The sequence below is a fragment of the Pteronotus mesoamericanus genome, unplaced genomic scaffold (genome assembly GCF_021234165.1).
Source record: "Pteronotus mesoamericanus isolate MK-2021 breed Mesoamerican mustached bat unplaced genomic scaffold, CSHL_Meso_final contig_214, whole genome shotgun sequence".
Lineage (NCBI taxonomy): Eukaryota > Metazoa > Chordata > Mammalia > Chiroptera > Mormoopidae > Pteronotus > Pteronotus mesoamericanus.
The window spans coordinates 4201788-4217726 of record NW_026555089.1 but is presented as its reverse complement, the minus strand read 5'-3'; the positions used below and the strand labels follow the sequence as shown (position 1 = coordinate 4217726).

At 52.8% G+C, this 15939-nt stretch overlaps 1 protein-coding gene across 8 annotated transcripts in view; it reads left to right on the top strand.

The window, feature by feature from the left end:
- Positions 1 to 15514, top strand: part of DPP3 (dipeptidyl peptidase 3) — a 28259-nt gene extending 12745 nt beyond the window's left edge. For all 8 annotated transcript variants that reach the window (XM_054570829.1, XM_054570827.1, XM_054570826.1 and 5 more), the window contains 12 exons: positions 567 to 697; positions 808 to 938; positions 1011 to 1069; positions 2722 to 2916; positions 3134 to 3246; positions 3564 to 3656; positions 5189 to 5251; positions 5350 to 5474; positions 5596 to 5716; positions 6802 to 6981; positions 12670 to 12832; positions 14974 to 15514. In XM_054570829.1, the coding sequence (XP_054426804.1) occupies positions 567 to 697; positions 808 to 938; positions 1011 to 1069; positions 2722 to 2916; positions 3134 to 3246; positions 3564 to 3656; positions 5189 to 5251; positions 5350 to 5474; positions 5596 to 5716; positions 6802 to 6981; positions 12670 to 12832; positions 14974 to 15146 (1547 nt within the window). In that variant the 3' untranslated portion in view covers positions 15147 to 15514. The remainder of the gene's footprint in view (positions 1 to 566; positions 698 to 807; positions 939 to 1010; positions 1070 to 2721; positions 2917 to 3133; positions 3247 to 3563; positions 3657 to 5188; positions 5252 to 5349; positions 5475 to 5595; positions 5717 to 6801; positions 6982 to 12669; positions 12833 to 14973) is intronic.
- Positions 15515 to 15939: the final 425 nt, after the last annotated feature.

Here is a 15939-nt window from a genome sequence, read left to right as displayed (position 1 = left end):
AACAAATCACCACAAAATCGGTGCCATAAAACAACATAAGTTTATTCTGTTACAGCTCTGGAGGCCCAAAGTTTCCTCGCCTCTTTTGGCTTCTAGAGGCCGCCCGCACTTCTTGGCTCATTACCCTCCCTCAGTCTCGCCAGCTTCTTTCTTCACTTAACACAGCACTTGCCATTCACCGTCTTGTCTCCCGTAAGACTATTGTCATGCATTTAGGGTATGGCTGTATTTTTAAAATACAGTCTGCCACACTGGGTTTGAGTCCTGCTCTGCCACCTGCTACCTGTGCGCCTGTCTTGGTGCTTCAGTTTCCCCACCTGTAAGATGGAGCTAGCCATTTTCCTCTTCCCCCAGAACTGCTGTGAGGCTTAAACGAGTTGCCACCTATAAAGCGCTTAGAACATTCCAGGTCACATAACATGTCTAGTTTTGAAGGTGAAAGCCAATACTGATTTCTGTAGGCAACGGGCAACCACGGACGAGCTTAGAGTAAGACTGTCTCGGCGAGCATCTTGCTGGGAGCCTTACACTCTCCTCTTCCCTGAGTGACCCCTCTTCTCCCCCAGAGCCCGGTCCAGACTCTGAAATGACTTCCAAGCTGAAGAGCTGTGAATTCCAGGGGTGCCATTTCCAGGTGACCCGGGGGGACTACGCGCCCATCCTCCAGAAGGTGGTGGAGCACCTGGAGAAAGCCAAGGTAGGGCTGGCTGGGTGCTGAGGTCACGGGCCCCGGGCCCCTGTGGGCAGCAGAGAGGGGCAGGGAGCGCGTGCGTGGCCTGAGGCTGACCAGCCCCTGCTCACCCCCAGACGTATGCAGCCAACAGCCACCAGGAGCAGATGCTGGCCCAGTACATAGAAAGCTTCGCCCAGGGCTCCATCGAAGCCCACAAGAGGGGCTCTCGCTTCTGGATCCAGGACAAAGGCCCCATTGTGGAGAGGTGAGGGTCCCGCCTTCACCCACCCCGCCCCTCCTGCCCGCCCCTCTTCCATCTCTGCCCTTCTCTCCCCAGTTACATCGGGTTCATCGAGAGCTACCGAGACCCCTTTGGTTCCCGTGGAGAGTTTGAAGGTAACTCCTGGGAGGCGGATTGTCCAATTGGAAACCTTTTCCCTGTGCCCTCTGAGGGGTCTTCCCTTCCCCTCGGCAGTAATAACAATAGCAGCTGCCAGCGGTGATGATGTGCCGTGTCGTGGGCACTTCCCTCTCTGAGCTCATGTAGACCGTTATCCTGTGAGGACTTCTGCCCTCACTGCACAGATATGGGAACCGAGGCACCGCAGGTGGGTGGCCGAACGCAGCTGCCGTGGCTCCGAGCCCCTGGGTGTTGCCTCTGGTGCCTCGTCCGCACACAGGCTCTGTGCTCCAAGGCCGGCCTTGCTGCTCACCAGCTGTGTGACCTCGGGCCAGATACCCCACCTCTGAGCATTACTCGTCCTTCTGGGTAGGGGGCAGTGAGGCGTTACGTGTATACTGCTCAGCGCAATGCCAGGCACATAGAAGGGCTGGGTGACGGGGAGCATAGCTATGAACCGGACTCGGTCGCTGTCATCCCAGGGCAGGTGGCAGGCTGCCTCGGCCCCCAGGCTCACACCCGCCGCAGGCCCCACCTGCGCAGGGCAGGGCATCCTGCCTGAGGCTTAGGCTTGTCTCTACCCAGCTCCTGGACGTGGTGTCTGGAGCGTCCAACTGCCAGGGGCCAGAGAAGTCAGCCTGCGAGGAGAGAGCAGAGCCCCGGCAGCCCACAGGGGGCTTGGAGCTGAGCCCATGGGTCCAGGCCCAGGGACAAGGCGTAAGGGAACAGGAGGGTCAGGGGCCTGAGTGGGGTGCAGCTTTCCTGCCTGGGGCCTGATTGGCCAGAGCAGCGTTGAGGACTGAAACCCCAGTACCTCCTCGGCAGCCTTGAGCCCGGAGCCACCCCTACACCGCATTTTTTAATGTAACTCATGGTGGTTATTAGAAAGGTAGTCCATGTTCATGGTTAAAATTTTTTTGAAAATACAAAAATAATCAACTGTGATTGCACCACCCCAAAGGTTAAAATTGGGAATATACTTTTGTCTTTTGGTTTCATATAGAGCTATACATGTTTAAAAACATAGATGTGTGTGTATAACTTCAAAATCCACATGTGTTGGAAGTAACTAGAACAGGAGAAAGTCTGCAGGATAAAGTGTGAACCCCTCTTTGCTGCCTCCGCCTGTGCCACTCCGGTCACAGCTGGTGGTGAGGCTGCAGGACGGAAGGGGTGTGGCCGACGCTGTTAGACTTAATGCAGTCAGAGTTCCTGGCTCGACACAGTGTCGCCGACAGCGCGCTCCCCGGAACATGCTTTCTGTGGGGGCCCCACAAGCCAGACGCTCCATGCTTGCAGGACAGCGCACAGTTGCCCCCAAGAGAAGAGTGTCCCTCTTTGCTCCTGAAGTCTCTTCCACTGGGAATCGATCACCACCACCCTCGACGTACCCCCTGCAAACTCCCCTAAGGTCCATCTCAGATGTTACCCCGCGGAGCCCTTCTCTCTAGTTCCAACTACCCGAACCAGTGACCTCCAGGAAGGCGGGACCCAGCCCCGGGTCACTGCTCTCCCCAGTGGCCAGCGCAGGGTCCTGGCACATGGCGGGCATGCGCTGCGTGCGAGGAGCCTGGGGAGTGGGGGGGCCGAGCAGGGTGTAAGACCCCTCTGGAGCCCTGCCCGCCATAGCGCGCTCTCTCCTCCGCAGGCTTCGTGGCCATGGTGAATAAGGCCATGAGTGCCAAGTTTGAGCGGCTGGTGGCCAGTGCGGAGCAGCTGCTGAAAGAACTGCCCTGGCCCCCTGCCTTCGAGAAGGACAAGTTCCTCACCCCAGACTTCACCTCCCTGGACGTCCTCACCTTCGCCGGCTCCGGCATTCCTGCTGGCATCAACATCCCCAACTGTGAGCCCCTTGGCCGGCCCCCCGAGCCTGGACGATACCCCCCCAAGTGCCCAGGAGCCTCTATTTAAAGTCACCCCTTCCCCCTCCACACACTCACCTGGCCACGCATTGTCCTGTTCAGTTCGCCATCCCCGCCTGTTGCTCTTGTCTAGACTCCTTGTCTGTGACCTTTTTGACCTTTGCCCCTTCTCTTTGGTCCCCTCCCTGCCCTCTCCAGATGATGACCTGAGGCAGACAGAAGGCTTTAAGAACGTGTCACTGGGGAACGTGCTGGCCGTGGCCTACGCCACACAGCGGGAGAAGCTCACCTTCCTGGGGGAGGAAGACAAGGTGGGTGCCGGCACCTCAAGGGACCAGGGGGCCTGGCCTGACCTCTGCCCGCCCAGGAAGGCGGGTGACCCAATGACCTGGTGCAGGGTCAGGGAAAGAGCCATGTGACCTTAGGACTTCAGAGCCTGCTTCCTCGCATGTCAAAAGGGGGGTGTGGTCCCTTCCTCCCGGGTTGTTGTCAGGCGACCTGTGCCCCCTGTGGAGCCTGGGGTGTCCTAGGCCTTTACTAGACACGTTTCCCGCTGGGCCCTCGGCTGGGCAGGCGGTGTGGCCGTGGCGGGACAGTGGACAGGGCCAGCCTCTGATTGTCTTGGCAGGACCTGTACATCCGCTGGAAGGGGCCCTCCTTTGATGTGCAGGTGGGTCTGCACGAGCTGCTGGGCCACGGCAGCGGCAAGCTCTTCGTGCAGGTAAGGACGTGGCCCGGACGGTGCCCAGGCCTCGGCCCCTCCCCCATGACCCACCCTTCCTCGGGGAGCGGGGAGGTGGGTGCCGCTCCAGTCTTTGCCTTCAGGGACTTTAGGGCAGGTGGCAAATATGGCCGCTTAAGCAGCAAAGTCCCTGTTTCACCCTCTCCCAAGATGTCCCAGAAGCTCCGATGACTGAGTGGGACCTGCAGGACAGTTCAGCTGAGGCCCCCCACCATAGAATCTCCCACATGGGAGGGATTGTTGGGCTCATGCCAAGGAAGAGGGTATGACCCAAGCAGCCCTGTGGACAAAGGGGCTGGCAGGGGACAGTCTGACACTCCTAGTCCTGAGGCCGTCGCACGTCCGGCTTTGTTCCGCAGCTCCCGGAGCTTGCGGCTTTTCGGGTGTTGCAGGCAGCCACTTCCCCCCAGAGCAGCCCCTCCCTGCCAGCTGGCCCGAGAGGCTGGAGGCCCCTCGACACCCACTCGGGGAAAATGGAAAAGACAAATAGGTGTTCCTGCAAGTTGAGGAGAGCCCGTTAGGACGCCCAGCACAGAGCTGCAGAGATGAGCTAACTGGAGGGGGAGAGGGCGAGGACATCCCGAGAGTGTACTGGGCCTGCTTCCTGTGGGCGGGGCAGCCCCAGGAAGGGGGAAGGGCGGGCTGGAGTCGGGGCATTCAGGGAGCAGCTGGTGCGGGCAGCAGCCTGGTGTCGGGCCTTGTCCAGGCTTTGAAGTAACAGGGAAGTTGGGGCAAATGTGGCCACTCTGTGGCCTTGGGTAAGGCAGCCCTCCTCACCGAGCCTCAGTTCACCCGTCTGTAAAATGGGGCACCCAACCCCTGCCATATAGGCTATTGTGAGAAGGCAAAGCAAAGCCCTGGGCAAAGGAGGCCTTAGCAAATGTGTGCTCTTATTAAGAGACCGTGTGCGCGGGGCTGTGTGCTCTGATTCGGCTTCGGGTCTGCGCCTTGGAGCCAAGGTATCATCCGCTGTGTAGTGGGGTCATAATAGAACTGTCCTTGGGGGGTGGTTGTGAGGTTTAAAGGGATGACGCAGGAAAGATGCCGAGCACATGGACAGGGCGGTGAGGGTGCTGCTTGTTCGAGGTGGACATGCACGTGCTGGGGCTCTGCTGGCGCAGGGGCCCAGCCGGGGGGCCTCAGGGAGGAGCGGCCAGGCTCTGGCCCTCCCACTGGGACATCTCTGGCTGGCGTCTGGAGATACAGGGTCCATGTCTTCACGTGGCTTTGGGCATGTCCCTCCCCTCTCTGGCCTTCAGCGTCCCTCTCTGGGGTAAGGCAGTCGTCCTGACTCTTCCACCTCCCGGGCTCTGAGAGGGCAGCCGGTGTCCCCGGACTCAGGGTTGGAGGCAGCAGTATGTCCATGGTCCCGCTGCTCCTGTTAGCTCATGGCTCCCCAGTCGTCTTTCTGAGCTACGTGCCAGGCCCTGGGAGCCTGGGCCTCAAGGCCCAGACCTGGGCACGGGCACCTTTTCCTTACCCTCCCTGTGTCGATGACCCTTCTCCTTCAGGATGAGAAAGGAGCATTCAACTTTGACCAGAAGACAGTGATCAACCCAGAGACAGGGGAGCAGGTGAGGGCAACCTCAGCGGAGCCCCAGGGTGCTGGGAGGGTGGGCCTGGGTCGGGTGGCAGCCGCCCCTAAACCTGCTTCCTGGGCCGCCCCTCCCAGATTCAGAGCTGGTACCGGAGCGGGGAGACCTGGGACAGCAAGTTCAGCACTATCGCCTCCAGCTACGAGGAGTGCCGGGCCGAGAGCGTGGGCCTCTACCTCTGCCTCCACCCCCAAGTGCTGGAGTACGAGCCGCAGCAGCAGCTGGTGGGGGGGCGGGCCTCTTCTTTGGGCGGAGGAGGTGCCAGCAGGGAGGGCAGGGCCCAGGCAGCCTCAGACCCCCCTGCCACCTCTCTCTCCCCCCAGGATCTTCGGCTTTGAGGGGGCCGATGCGGAAGACGTGATCTACGTCAACTGGCTCAACATGGTGCGGGCCGGGCTGCTGGCTCTGGAGTTCTACACCCCCGAGAACTCCAACTGGCGACAGGTGGGGCCCGGGGGAGCCTAAAATGGGGGCCAAGATCAGGATTCTGGGCACAGGGATGGGACCGTCTATGCGGCACACCAACTGGATTTCATCTTGGATTTCACTGCACGGGGACAAGTCACGTCAGTGTTGCGTGCCTCAGTGTCGTTGGCTGTGAAATGGGAGTATAACCTCCCTGCCCACCTTTGAGGGCAAATCATATGAGAGGATCTTACTGCAGCTCCTCATAGATGACTTGCACAGGATGCACTCTGTGCGAACACAGTTCTAAGCACTTCATGTGAATTAACTCATTGGTGCCCAGTGCCAACCCCAGGAGGTAGGTACTATTATTATCCTCATTTCAGAGATGAGGAAATTGAGGCACAAAGAGATTAAGTAACTTGCTGGTGAGTAGCAGAGCCAGGATTCTAATCCAAGCAGTGTGCCTCCAAAGCCATCAGGCTAGACTGCCCTCTTATGAGCTGTACTTTGGAAATAGGGTAAGCAATAGAAATGCTTTAAACGCTCATACGCATGCTTTAAGGAGGGAATGTTCTATCATCAGAAGAACACAGATGTTAGAGTCGTGAAGCTTGGGCCTGAGTCCTTGCTCTCCCTTAGCAGCTGTGTGACCCTGAGCAAGTCACTCTACCTCTCTGGACCTCTGCTCTGTCATCTGTCAAGTGGGATAATGATGCCCTCTTTGTCCCTCTGTTGAACGCAGACAAGAATGTAGAGGAGGAAGTGCTTGGGGTCCTCGTGGTGAGGCTCCTCGGGGGTGACGGCTGTCCTGAGGGCACAGTTGGGAGCAGCGGCGGGCCTGTGGGTGGCAAGGGGCCCTGCCTGGAAATGGCCTCCTTGTCATCCCGGGTGGCCTGCCCCCCTATGAGCAGAGGAAGGAGGGGGCATTTGAGCGAAGAGGAATCTGCAGGAAAGGAGAATAAAACAGTAAGAAAAACTGACAGTTAATGAGCACATACTATGTGTCAGGCCTCCAGTGCCTGCTTCAGCAGCACATGCGCCAGACATCCGGCCTCGGACCGAACACCTAATACATCTTATCTCAGGGCTGCAAATGACTCCTTTCTCCCCGGCCCCTGCAGGCCCACATGCAGGCCCGGTTTGTGATCCTGAGGGTCTTGCTGGAGGCTGGCGAGGGACTCGTTACGGTCACTCCCACCACAGGCTCCGATGGACGCCCGGATGCCCGGGTCCGCCTGGACCGCAGCAAGATCCGGTCGGTGGGCAAGCCCGCCCTGGAGCAGTTCCTGCGGAGACTCCAGGTAGGCAGCGGCCTGTCGCCTCGGGGGCCCTCCAGCCTCATCCTATTTCTCCCCCTCTAACATGGCCTCATAGTCTCTTGATTGATTTATGGATTCACTCATTCATTCATTCATTTATTCATTCATTCATTCATTCTGTGAGGCTATATACCGAGTGTTATTTATCATGTGCCAGGCACTGAGAATAAGCTGTGAGCAGTTTCTTACATTGCAGTGAGGGAAGGTAGACAGCAGGCATGTAAACAATACATGAACAGGATAATTTTAGGCCATGACAAGAGCTGTAAAGGCAATAAAAGTGGGTGACGTGAGACTGGAGGGGAAATTGAGATTGCAGAGTGAGATGTAACAGCCAGTGATAGTGCAGAGTCTCCTTAGCCTGGCTGGTCATGGAAGGCTTCTTGGAGGAAGTGGTATTTGAGTTGGCAGTTGAGTGCCAAGAAGCTCTGAGAACAAAAGAAGCAGAAAGCACAAAGGCTGGTCTGAGGAGCAGAGTGAGCTTGGTGAGTTGAGGGACAGAGGCGGCCTAGAGCTTGGCGAGTGCTGGGGGAAAGGGCGGCCGTCAACACAGCCCTGCCTTCCTCTCAGGTGGGGGCACTTGGAGTTGGGAGACCTTCTGAGGTTCTGGCGCCGATACTCAGCAGCCTTGCAGCTGGGGCAATGTACTTCTCTTCGCTGGGCCCCACTTGTCTCATCTGTTCAATGGGACACATCACCTGCCTCACGTGGCAGGAATTAAATGAAACAACATACCTACGAACTGATCAAATAGAACGTCGTGTGTTCCAAGCCAGCATGACATTAAGTGTAGTCCATGGACCAGCAGCATCGGCATCACCCAGGAGCTGGGTAGAAGTGCAGATTCCTGGGCCCCGCCTCAGACCACCTGATTCGGACGTTCTTAGAGCAGGGCCTAGGGCCGTTCACGTTTACAAGCCTGCCAGGCGCTCCGGTACTCAGCGAAGCTCGAGAACTACCGATGAGCCATTCCAGGGACCTGCTGGCTTTTCAACCTGCAGAAGGCCCATCCTTTGATTTAGCAAATGTCTCTCTATGATTACATTCTCACCTATTTCCAGAAAGAATTTAAGGTATTTTTCATAAAAGATACGTATTTGGCCATTAAAGTAATATAAGATTAGGAGTTAAAAATCATTAGCTGCAGAATGCAATGTGGTGTCTTGGGTTAGATTCTGGAATAGAAAAAGAACATTAATAGCACAACTAGTGAAATCTAAATAAAATTTAGAGTTTAATAGGTGCCGATTTTGTAAGATGTTAACAACTGGGGAAACTGAGTGGGGGCGTACAGGAACTCTCTGAACTATTTTTGCAACTTTTCTATATATCTACAATTATTCCAAAAGAGTTTATTAATAGTAATAATAAGTCACGCCTTGACCAGTGTGGCTCAGTTGGTGGAGCAGTTAGCTGCAAACTGGTGGAACAAAGTGAAAAGTTGCTGGTTCGATTCCCGGTCAGGGCATGTCCCCAGTTTGGAGGTTCAGTCCCGGTTGGAGCACGTATGAGAGGCAACTCACTGATGTTTCTCTCTCACATCAATGTTTCTCTCCCCGTCTTTCCTCCTCCTTTCCCCCGCTCTAAAAGTAAATAAAATCTTTTTAAGAAAGTCATTAGATGAAGGAATCAAATCTGCCAAATCCCTAGGCCGTTGTTGAACTGTGCCTCCTGAGTATTGAATGAGCACAGAGTGTTCTGTTGCAGGCACTGAACCAGCTGGGTCTCTGTACCAAGATGAGTCATTCAGGAGAATGGACAGTGTCCTCAGCACTAGTTTTACAGAAAATATGGAATATGGAAGCATTTTGGGTGTGGCTGTTTCTTTTATCAAACCCCTAGTGAAAGGCGAGAGCACAGCAAGAAGACAGCAAGCAGGGAAGATGAAGGTATTTCTACAGGGAAGGGTTCAGCCAGGGTCACATACATCTTCACAGCTTGGCCCACCCTGTAGTGTAACTGGGCAAGGCGAGGCATCAGTCTCTACTTCTGTCTTCTCGGGAGGTCTGGCACCAGTAGGCTCAGTTGCCGCGTGAGCGGTGCTGGTGAGCAGCAGCAGCCACTGCGCCTGGACATTTGGATGTGCTCCAGTTTGCCGGGTCCGCTCCCTGTTGCCTGCACCTACCTTGGTCAGGTATATGGTACCACCTCGCTCCCGTTGGTACCCTAGTTGCCAGCTCTCCAGTTAAAGCTCCTGGTGTCTAACACATCAGCTTGGTGTAGGTGTGTTCAGGTTTTTCTGTGTGTTAAGTATTACGGGGAAGAGAGAAAGGTGAGCCATCCTCTTTAACCTTCCGCCAGGAGTCCCTAGGTGGTGGGTCTGAGGGGCGGAGGCTTATCTGGAGGGAGTCCTAGGAGGCGTCCTACTTTGCCCCCTGGGAATCGGCAGGAGTAAGGATCAGACCTGCAAAATGTTAGGTGTTTAGAAAAGAATCAAATGGAACTCAGAACAAACTATGATCACTGAAACTCAAAATAGTCAGGTTATACAGGCTTTATTTAGCACCAGCTGAAGATCAGAGACGTCAATAGCATGTAGCACAGGGAGGTTAAGCTACATGGATAGTGTGAGAAGGTCCAAGAGGGAGGGAGGGAGAAAAGGAAGGAGAGGGAATATTATATGAGATGATGGTTGAGAATTTCCTAGAACTGTTAAAGACCCAGTTTGCAAATCCATCAAGTTTAAGAATTCAGGGGAGAGAGAAACAAGTAAAAAGTAGGAGGAAAGTCACATATATCAGAGTCAACACAAATGTACAGAAGCTCAAAAGCTAAAAGTTGATTATTTGAAAAAGCTAGTAAAATTGAAAACATCTGAAAAGGTTTGTTGAGAAAAACAGCGAAGCACAAATAAGTAGAAATGTGAAAGGGCACATAACTACAAACAGGGCAGAGATGTACGACAACGCGCCCGCTGCAATGTGCTTGCTTCGGCGCCGCGCACGCTGACATTGGATCGTCGCGGAGACCAGCACGGCCCCTGCGTGAGGACAACACGCGAGCTTGTGAGCCGCTCCGTATTTTTTAAAAAGGTTTTTAAATAAGTCAGTCATTCCTTAATATAAAAAAGAAAGGAAGAAAGAAGGATAGATGTGTGGCAATGAAAACTACAACTTAGATAAAATGGACAAATTCCTAGAAAGATATTAAAAATGAACTCATGAATGGATAACTTGAATAATCGTATAGTCATTATAGAAATTAAATCAGTGGTCTAAAATCTTCCTACAAAAAAATGTTAAAACCACAGAATTTTATAGGTGACTCCTACCAAATATTTAAGGAACAAATATTAAGTAATATTTATATAAGATTTTATGTAACAATTAATTTTATGTAAACTCTTCCAGATAATACAAAAAGCGAGAGTGTTCTCCATCTCATTTTTTTTGACCTTGACACCAAAATCAAAGAGAGCTCAAGAAAGGAAAACAAAAATGCCAAAAATCTAAACAAAATTTTAGCACAACGAATTCAGAAGATACCAACTTCAATTTATCCTAGAAATGCAAGGCTTATTTAACATTTGAAAATCTATTTATGAAAATCATCATATTAATGGATTAAAGGGAAAAAATGATCTTCAATAGAATTAGACAAAGGTTTTGAAATTCCTCTTTATCCATGTATGACACAAACTCTTAGAAAACTCAAAAATTGATAATAATTTTCTTACTTGATAAAGAAGTTCTCCAAAAATGAAAAAACAATAAATGTCATCTGTTGAAAACACCAAAATTCCCATTTAAAATCAGGAAGAAGACAAAAGTGCTCCCTATTTCCACTTTTCAATCAACGATGTACTGAAGGTTCTAGCTTTTGAAAAGAAACAAGAAAAATAAATGAAAAGTCTAGACATTAGGAAGAAACAAAGCTCATTGTTTTGCAGATGGTTGGACTGTCTACAGAAGCAAGCAGAAAGAATCTGCAAATGATTGAAATTAATTTAAAAAGTTTGAATAAAGTCCCAAGAGGGTTTTTCATGGAACTCAACAAGCTGATTGTAAAATGTAGATGGAAGCATAAAGGACCCTGAATAAGAGCTGAGACATTTCTGAAGCAGAACTGACTGGGAAACTTGCTCCCCAGATAACAAATTTCATTCTAAGATTTTTGAGTTCAGTGGTGCATTCTGGCAGGAATAGTCAGGCTGACCAGTGGAACAGAACCAAGGACCAGGCATTGAGTGTTTGGCATATGACAGAGGTGGCATTGCAGATGCCCACGGAAAGGAGGGACTGTTTACTGGTTGGTGCTGGGGACCACAGGTTATCCTCAGGGAGAAACTAATTGGATTTCTTCCTTATGCAGTAGTGCCCACAAAATCAATCCCAGAGAGACTGAAGGCTTAAAGGTGGAAGGCAAAGTTTGAAACTGACCTCAGGGTGAAGGAGAACTTGTCCAAACAAGAGAGCACAAGCCACCAAGGAGAAGATTGAGCCTTTGACTACATTAAAAATAACATCTGTTCATTACAAGTTACCCTGTAGAAGGTGAGATGAGTCAAATTACTGTAGGGTATTTACTGCGTATATGTGAACAAAGGTTAGTATCTAAGTATATAACTTTAAAAAAAAGAAGAAGACAAGACAACCCAACAGAAAAATAAGGAAAATTCATGAGCCGAAGAGGACCATGAGAAACTACCAATTTACAGGAAGATGTTCCACCTTGTTAGTAAGCAGGGACGCACGACCTAAACCACATGAGATTTAGCCCTGCCAGCTGGGCGAAAGGGAACACCGCCCGCACCAGCCCGGCGTGTGGAGCTGTGACTGCCACCACCGCTTCCCAGCTGTGAGTTTGGGCAACTTTGGAGAACATCCTGGGTGTTGCCTCTAAGGTTGCACAGTCACCTGACCTCCAGGCCATTGAGTCTCCTGGACACTTTGTCATACAGAGGTGTCCCAGCAGCACAGAGTGGCAGAAAGCATGGGTTACCCGTCAACAGCAAAAGAAGCTCAATCTGCGTGTTTGTAAGGAGAATGCCGTACAGCAGTGTGAACTAGGGCTGCGTGGATGAACACAGTGGATGAATCTCAAGCAGGAAAAGCAAATCACAGAATATGGCAACATTTGCATACCGCATGGTTGAGGGGAAAACAGGGGTGTAAAAGCAAAAAATTGAGTGCCGTTCCTCAGCTGGGAGGCTGCCGGGTACAGTCAAGGAAGGGCAGCTGGGCTGACTCCTAAGCTGTGTGGTGGTTGCATGGGTGTCATATTCTTTTTTTCTTTTTCTTATTATTGGACAGAGGGGGAGGGAGAGAGAAAGAGGGGAAGAGAAACATCAATGTGCGAGAGATACATCAATTGGTTACTTCTTACATGCCTCCAACCAGGGACCTAAACTATAACCCAGGCATGTGCCCTGGCTGGGAACAGAACCAGCGAACTTGTGGTTCACAGGCCGGCACTCAATCCACTGGGCCACACCAGCCAGGGCTGGGTGTCTCATTCTTTATAACATATATATAACATATATATAACATAACATCAATGGGTACTTACTGTGTGCTAAGCACTTAATCTGCATTTCTCTCTTATTCAGCACAGCAGCACTGAGAGCAGATGTGGTCCAGGGCTGGGTGCCGTCAGCTGTGGCCCTTGCAGAGCCCTGTGGGCACAGGGTGGGCACCCATCTAGGCACTGACCCCTCTTGCCTTCCCACAGGTGCTGAAGTCCACGGGGGATGTGGCCGGAGGCCGGGCCCTGTATGAAGGGTATGCAGCCGTCACTGACGCGCCCCCTGAGTGCTTCCTCACCCTCAGGGACACGGTGCTGCTCCGCAAGGAATCTCGGAAGCTCATTGTTCAGCCCAATACTCGCCTCGAAGGTAACAGACTCCTGAGTCCCCTTTGGCAGGTGCCTTGCAGCCCTACAGGAGCACAGAGGAGGCCTTGAACTGCCCAGGGGCTCAGGGAAGGCTCCCTGGGGCGGTGACTCCTACCTCTCTCCCTGCCATAGTCCTCCCTGTGCCAACCCTCAGGCCACAACCTTGGCGTCTACCGCCGCCGCCATCACTACCGCTGTACACACAGTCGTGCTGGCTGTAAGGTGGCGACGGGAGGTTGCAGAAAGGCCAGGGGAGCAGGGCCAGCGGGCATGGTACCGGCCTGGAGTGAGAGGAAGGGTCAGGCCAGACAGCGAGTTGGGACCCGACAGACCGAGCGGAACCCAGGGGACAGTGTGACTCGGCAGAGCCAGGGCAGGTGTCAGTGCCCTGTGGTCCCTCTCCCTTTTCAAGGGATGGTTCCATTCCCAGAAACGCTGGTCCCTGTCTGCACTGCACGGAGATCTTTGTACCGAAAGCCCTTGGGGTCCCAGCACCTCGCCGCCTTCACTCTTCCCCCGCCCCTTGACCTGTCTCTGCCGACACCTGCCCCTGAGGCACCTGAGAAGAGGCGGCCCGCCTGGAGGTAGAGCCCGAGCTTCCGGACCACTGGGAGACCTTGTCCTGGTCACCTGACCAGTCTGCACTTGGGCATCTTCCTTCACAAAGCCAGCTTCGCTGTGCGCTGACACTGAAGTGAGCCCCAATTAAGTGTCTAGTTCAAGTTCTAAGTACTTTCCATTAATTAACCCTTTAAATCCTCAGTAATTCAGTGTGGTATTTTTTGTTATGCTCATTTTACAGAGAAGGCAAATAAGGCACAGAATAAATTGCTCAAGGCTTACAGCTTTATACTGCAGGAGCCAAGAGTCAAATTAAAGATGGTTCCTCCTCCCTACAAGGTCCTAGGCAGTTGTGAGGGTTAAATCCAGTAATTACTTTCTACTGGTGAGGACAAAGCTTGTAAGAGGCTTATCCCAAACTCTTCACTCTGCATTCCAAAGGGCCAGGGGATTGGGCACCAGCCAGCCCCTGCCCTGCCTCAGCGACCCTCTCCGGCTCCCTGCCCTCCAGGCACGTGGCCTTTCCATTCCCTGCCCCCTGAGCTCGCTCCAGTCTTGTAGCCCTTGCACTCACTGTTCCCTCTGCTTCGCGTGCTCCTCCCCCAGATCCTTGTCCGGCTCGCTCTTCGTGTCATTCACATCTCTGTTAAATGCCCTCTCCTGGAAGAGGCTGTCCCTGGACCCTCAATTGGTAGTAATCTCCTTGGTCCCTGTTCTAGCGCTCAGCTTTATTTCCTTCACGCACCCATCACTCTGCCCTTTTCCTGTCTGCCTCACCTCCGTGACGGCAGGGGCAGCACATCCCCTGCGCCTGGCACGGGCCTGGCCCACGGGAGCTGCTCGACGCCTGTCCAATGGGTGAATCACTGAACACGCTAGGCACGAAGTCAGTGCCCCTCGTGTGGACAGTGTTGTCATCACTTTGACCGTCCCGCTCTGTGCGAGCCTTTGGGAATCAAGAGGTGAAGCAGACCCAGACCCTCGCCTCAGGTGGTTCACAGCCCCTTAGGAAGGCCTTAAGGGGACACACACAGTGGTTGGAGCAGGTAGAGGAGAGAAGGTCACACTCACTCTCAAGGGATCCAGGGAAGGGTCTGGGGTGGAAGTGGTGATTAAATGGGGCCTGAAGGACAGCTTATATGCCTTGTACTTGATCACTACAGTTTCCTGAGAGAAGAGGTAGTGTGCTTGCCCCCACTTTACAGATGAAGAAACAGACTCAGAGGTTGAGAAACTTGCCCAAGGTCCTGCAGTGGATGGGGACAAGCAATTGCTGGACTGTAAGCTCCTGGAGGCCAAGGTCTATGTTTGTTTCACCTTGCATGGCACCTGGTGTAAATCTTTAAGTGAATGAATGCAGCCACTCATTAAATATTCCCCTTCTAATATTTCCTTCCTCATAGGGTTATTGTAAGGATGAAATTAGATAATAAACCTAAGACATTGGGCACAATTTTTGGCACATGTAAGAGTTCAGGGAGAACTAGTTGCTCTGCTGCTGCTGCTGGTGATGGTGACGATGATGCAGCTTCCCTATTAAGACATTTCCCTGCCACTCTTTTCTCTCCATCTCTTTCCCAGGCTCAGAAGTGCAGCTTCTTGAGTATGAGGCCTCAGCGGCTGGCCTCATCCGGTCCTTCACCGAGCGTTTCCCAGAGGATGGGCCTGAGTTGGAAGAGGTTCTCACCCAGCTGGCCGCAGCCGATGCCCGGTTCTGGAAGGGCCACTGTGAAGCCCCGTCCGGCCAGACTTGAAGCAGATTTGTACAGCCCCTCCCCCACTCCATCAAACCAAGGCTGCAAGGGGCCCCCTTTTTGTGTGTGCATAGGGGCTGGGCGAGGGGCAGGAGCTCAGGCCTTGGTGCTACCTCAGCTGAGGGTGGTGACACTAACCCCTTCCATTTGTCAGCACTTTCCAATTTACCATGTGCTTCCCCGTGTTCTCTCATTTGATCTGTGCTGCCCTCTGTGAGGTGGGCACGGCAGCGTGCCTCATCCCTCTTCCCAGAGGAGGAAATGGAAGTTCTGACGAGTGACCTCTCTTGGGCCTGCAGGACTCAACATCTCTCCCTGTGCTCATCATGTGTTACTTTTATAACCAGAAAAATAAATATTAGAAACAACCACCATCTTTACCGTTTGATCGATTTCTCCTTGTCTTTTGCTTCTGGCAGGGTAATGGGATCAAGGCCTGGAGAGGGGGCAGGAGGGTCACTTTAGACTTAAGTCCACACCTCCTCTATGGATATGTACACAGTTACAAAAATGAGCAAAGGACAATTTTTGCAGTCCTCTTTTGTGGCATTTCTTGTATTTTGAAAACTTCCGGGAGCCTAAAAACTGGAAAGCCTCAACGTCAGTCAGAATACTAGGATTTAATCTCTAGTGCGTTGTGTTTTGTTTTTCTGAGTTTGGGCCTTTTGGTGCAGCAGGAAGAAAGGACATGGCCCCTTTTCAACCTAAAGAGGCGATGAGTCACTTTTGCTGCTGCTCATTAACACCGAAAGGGCTCCTCTCCAGGCTTGAAGCCAAAGCGCCCTGCTGCCCA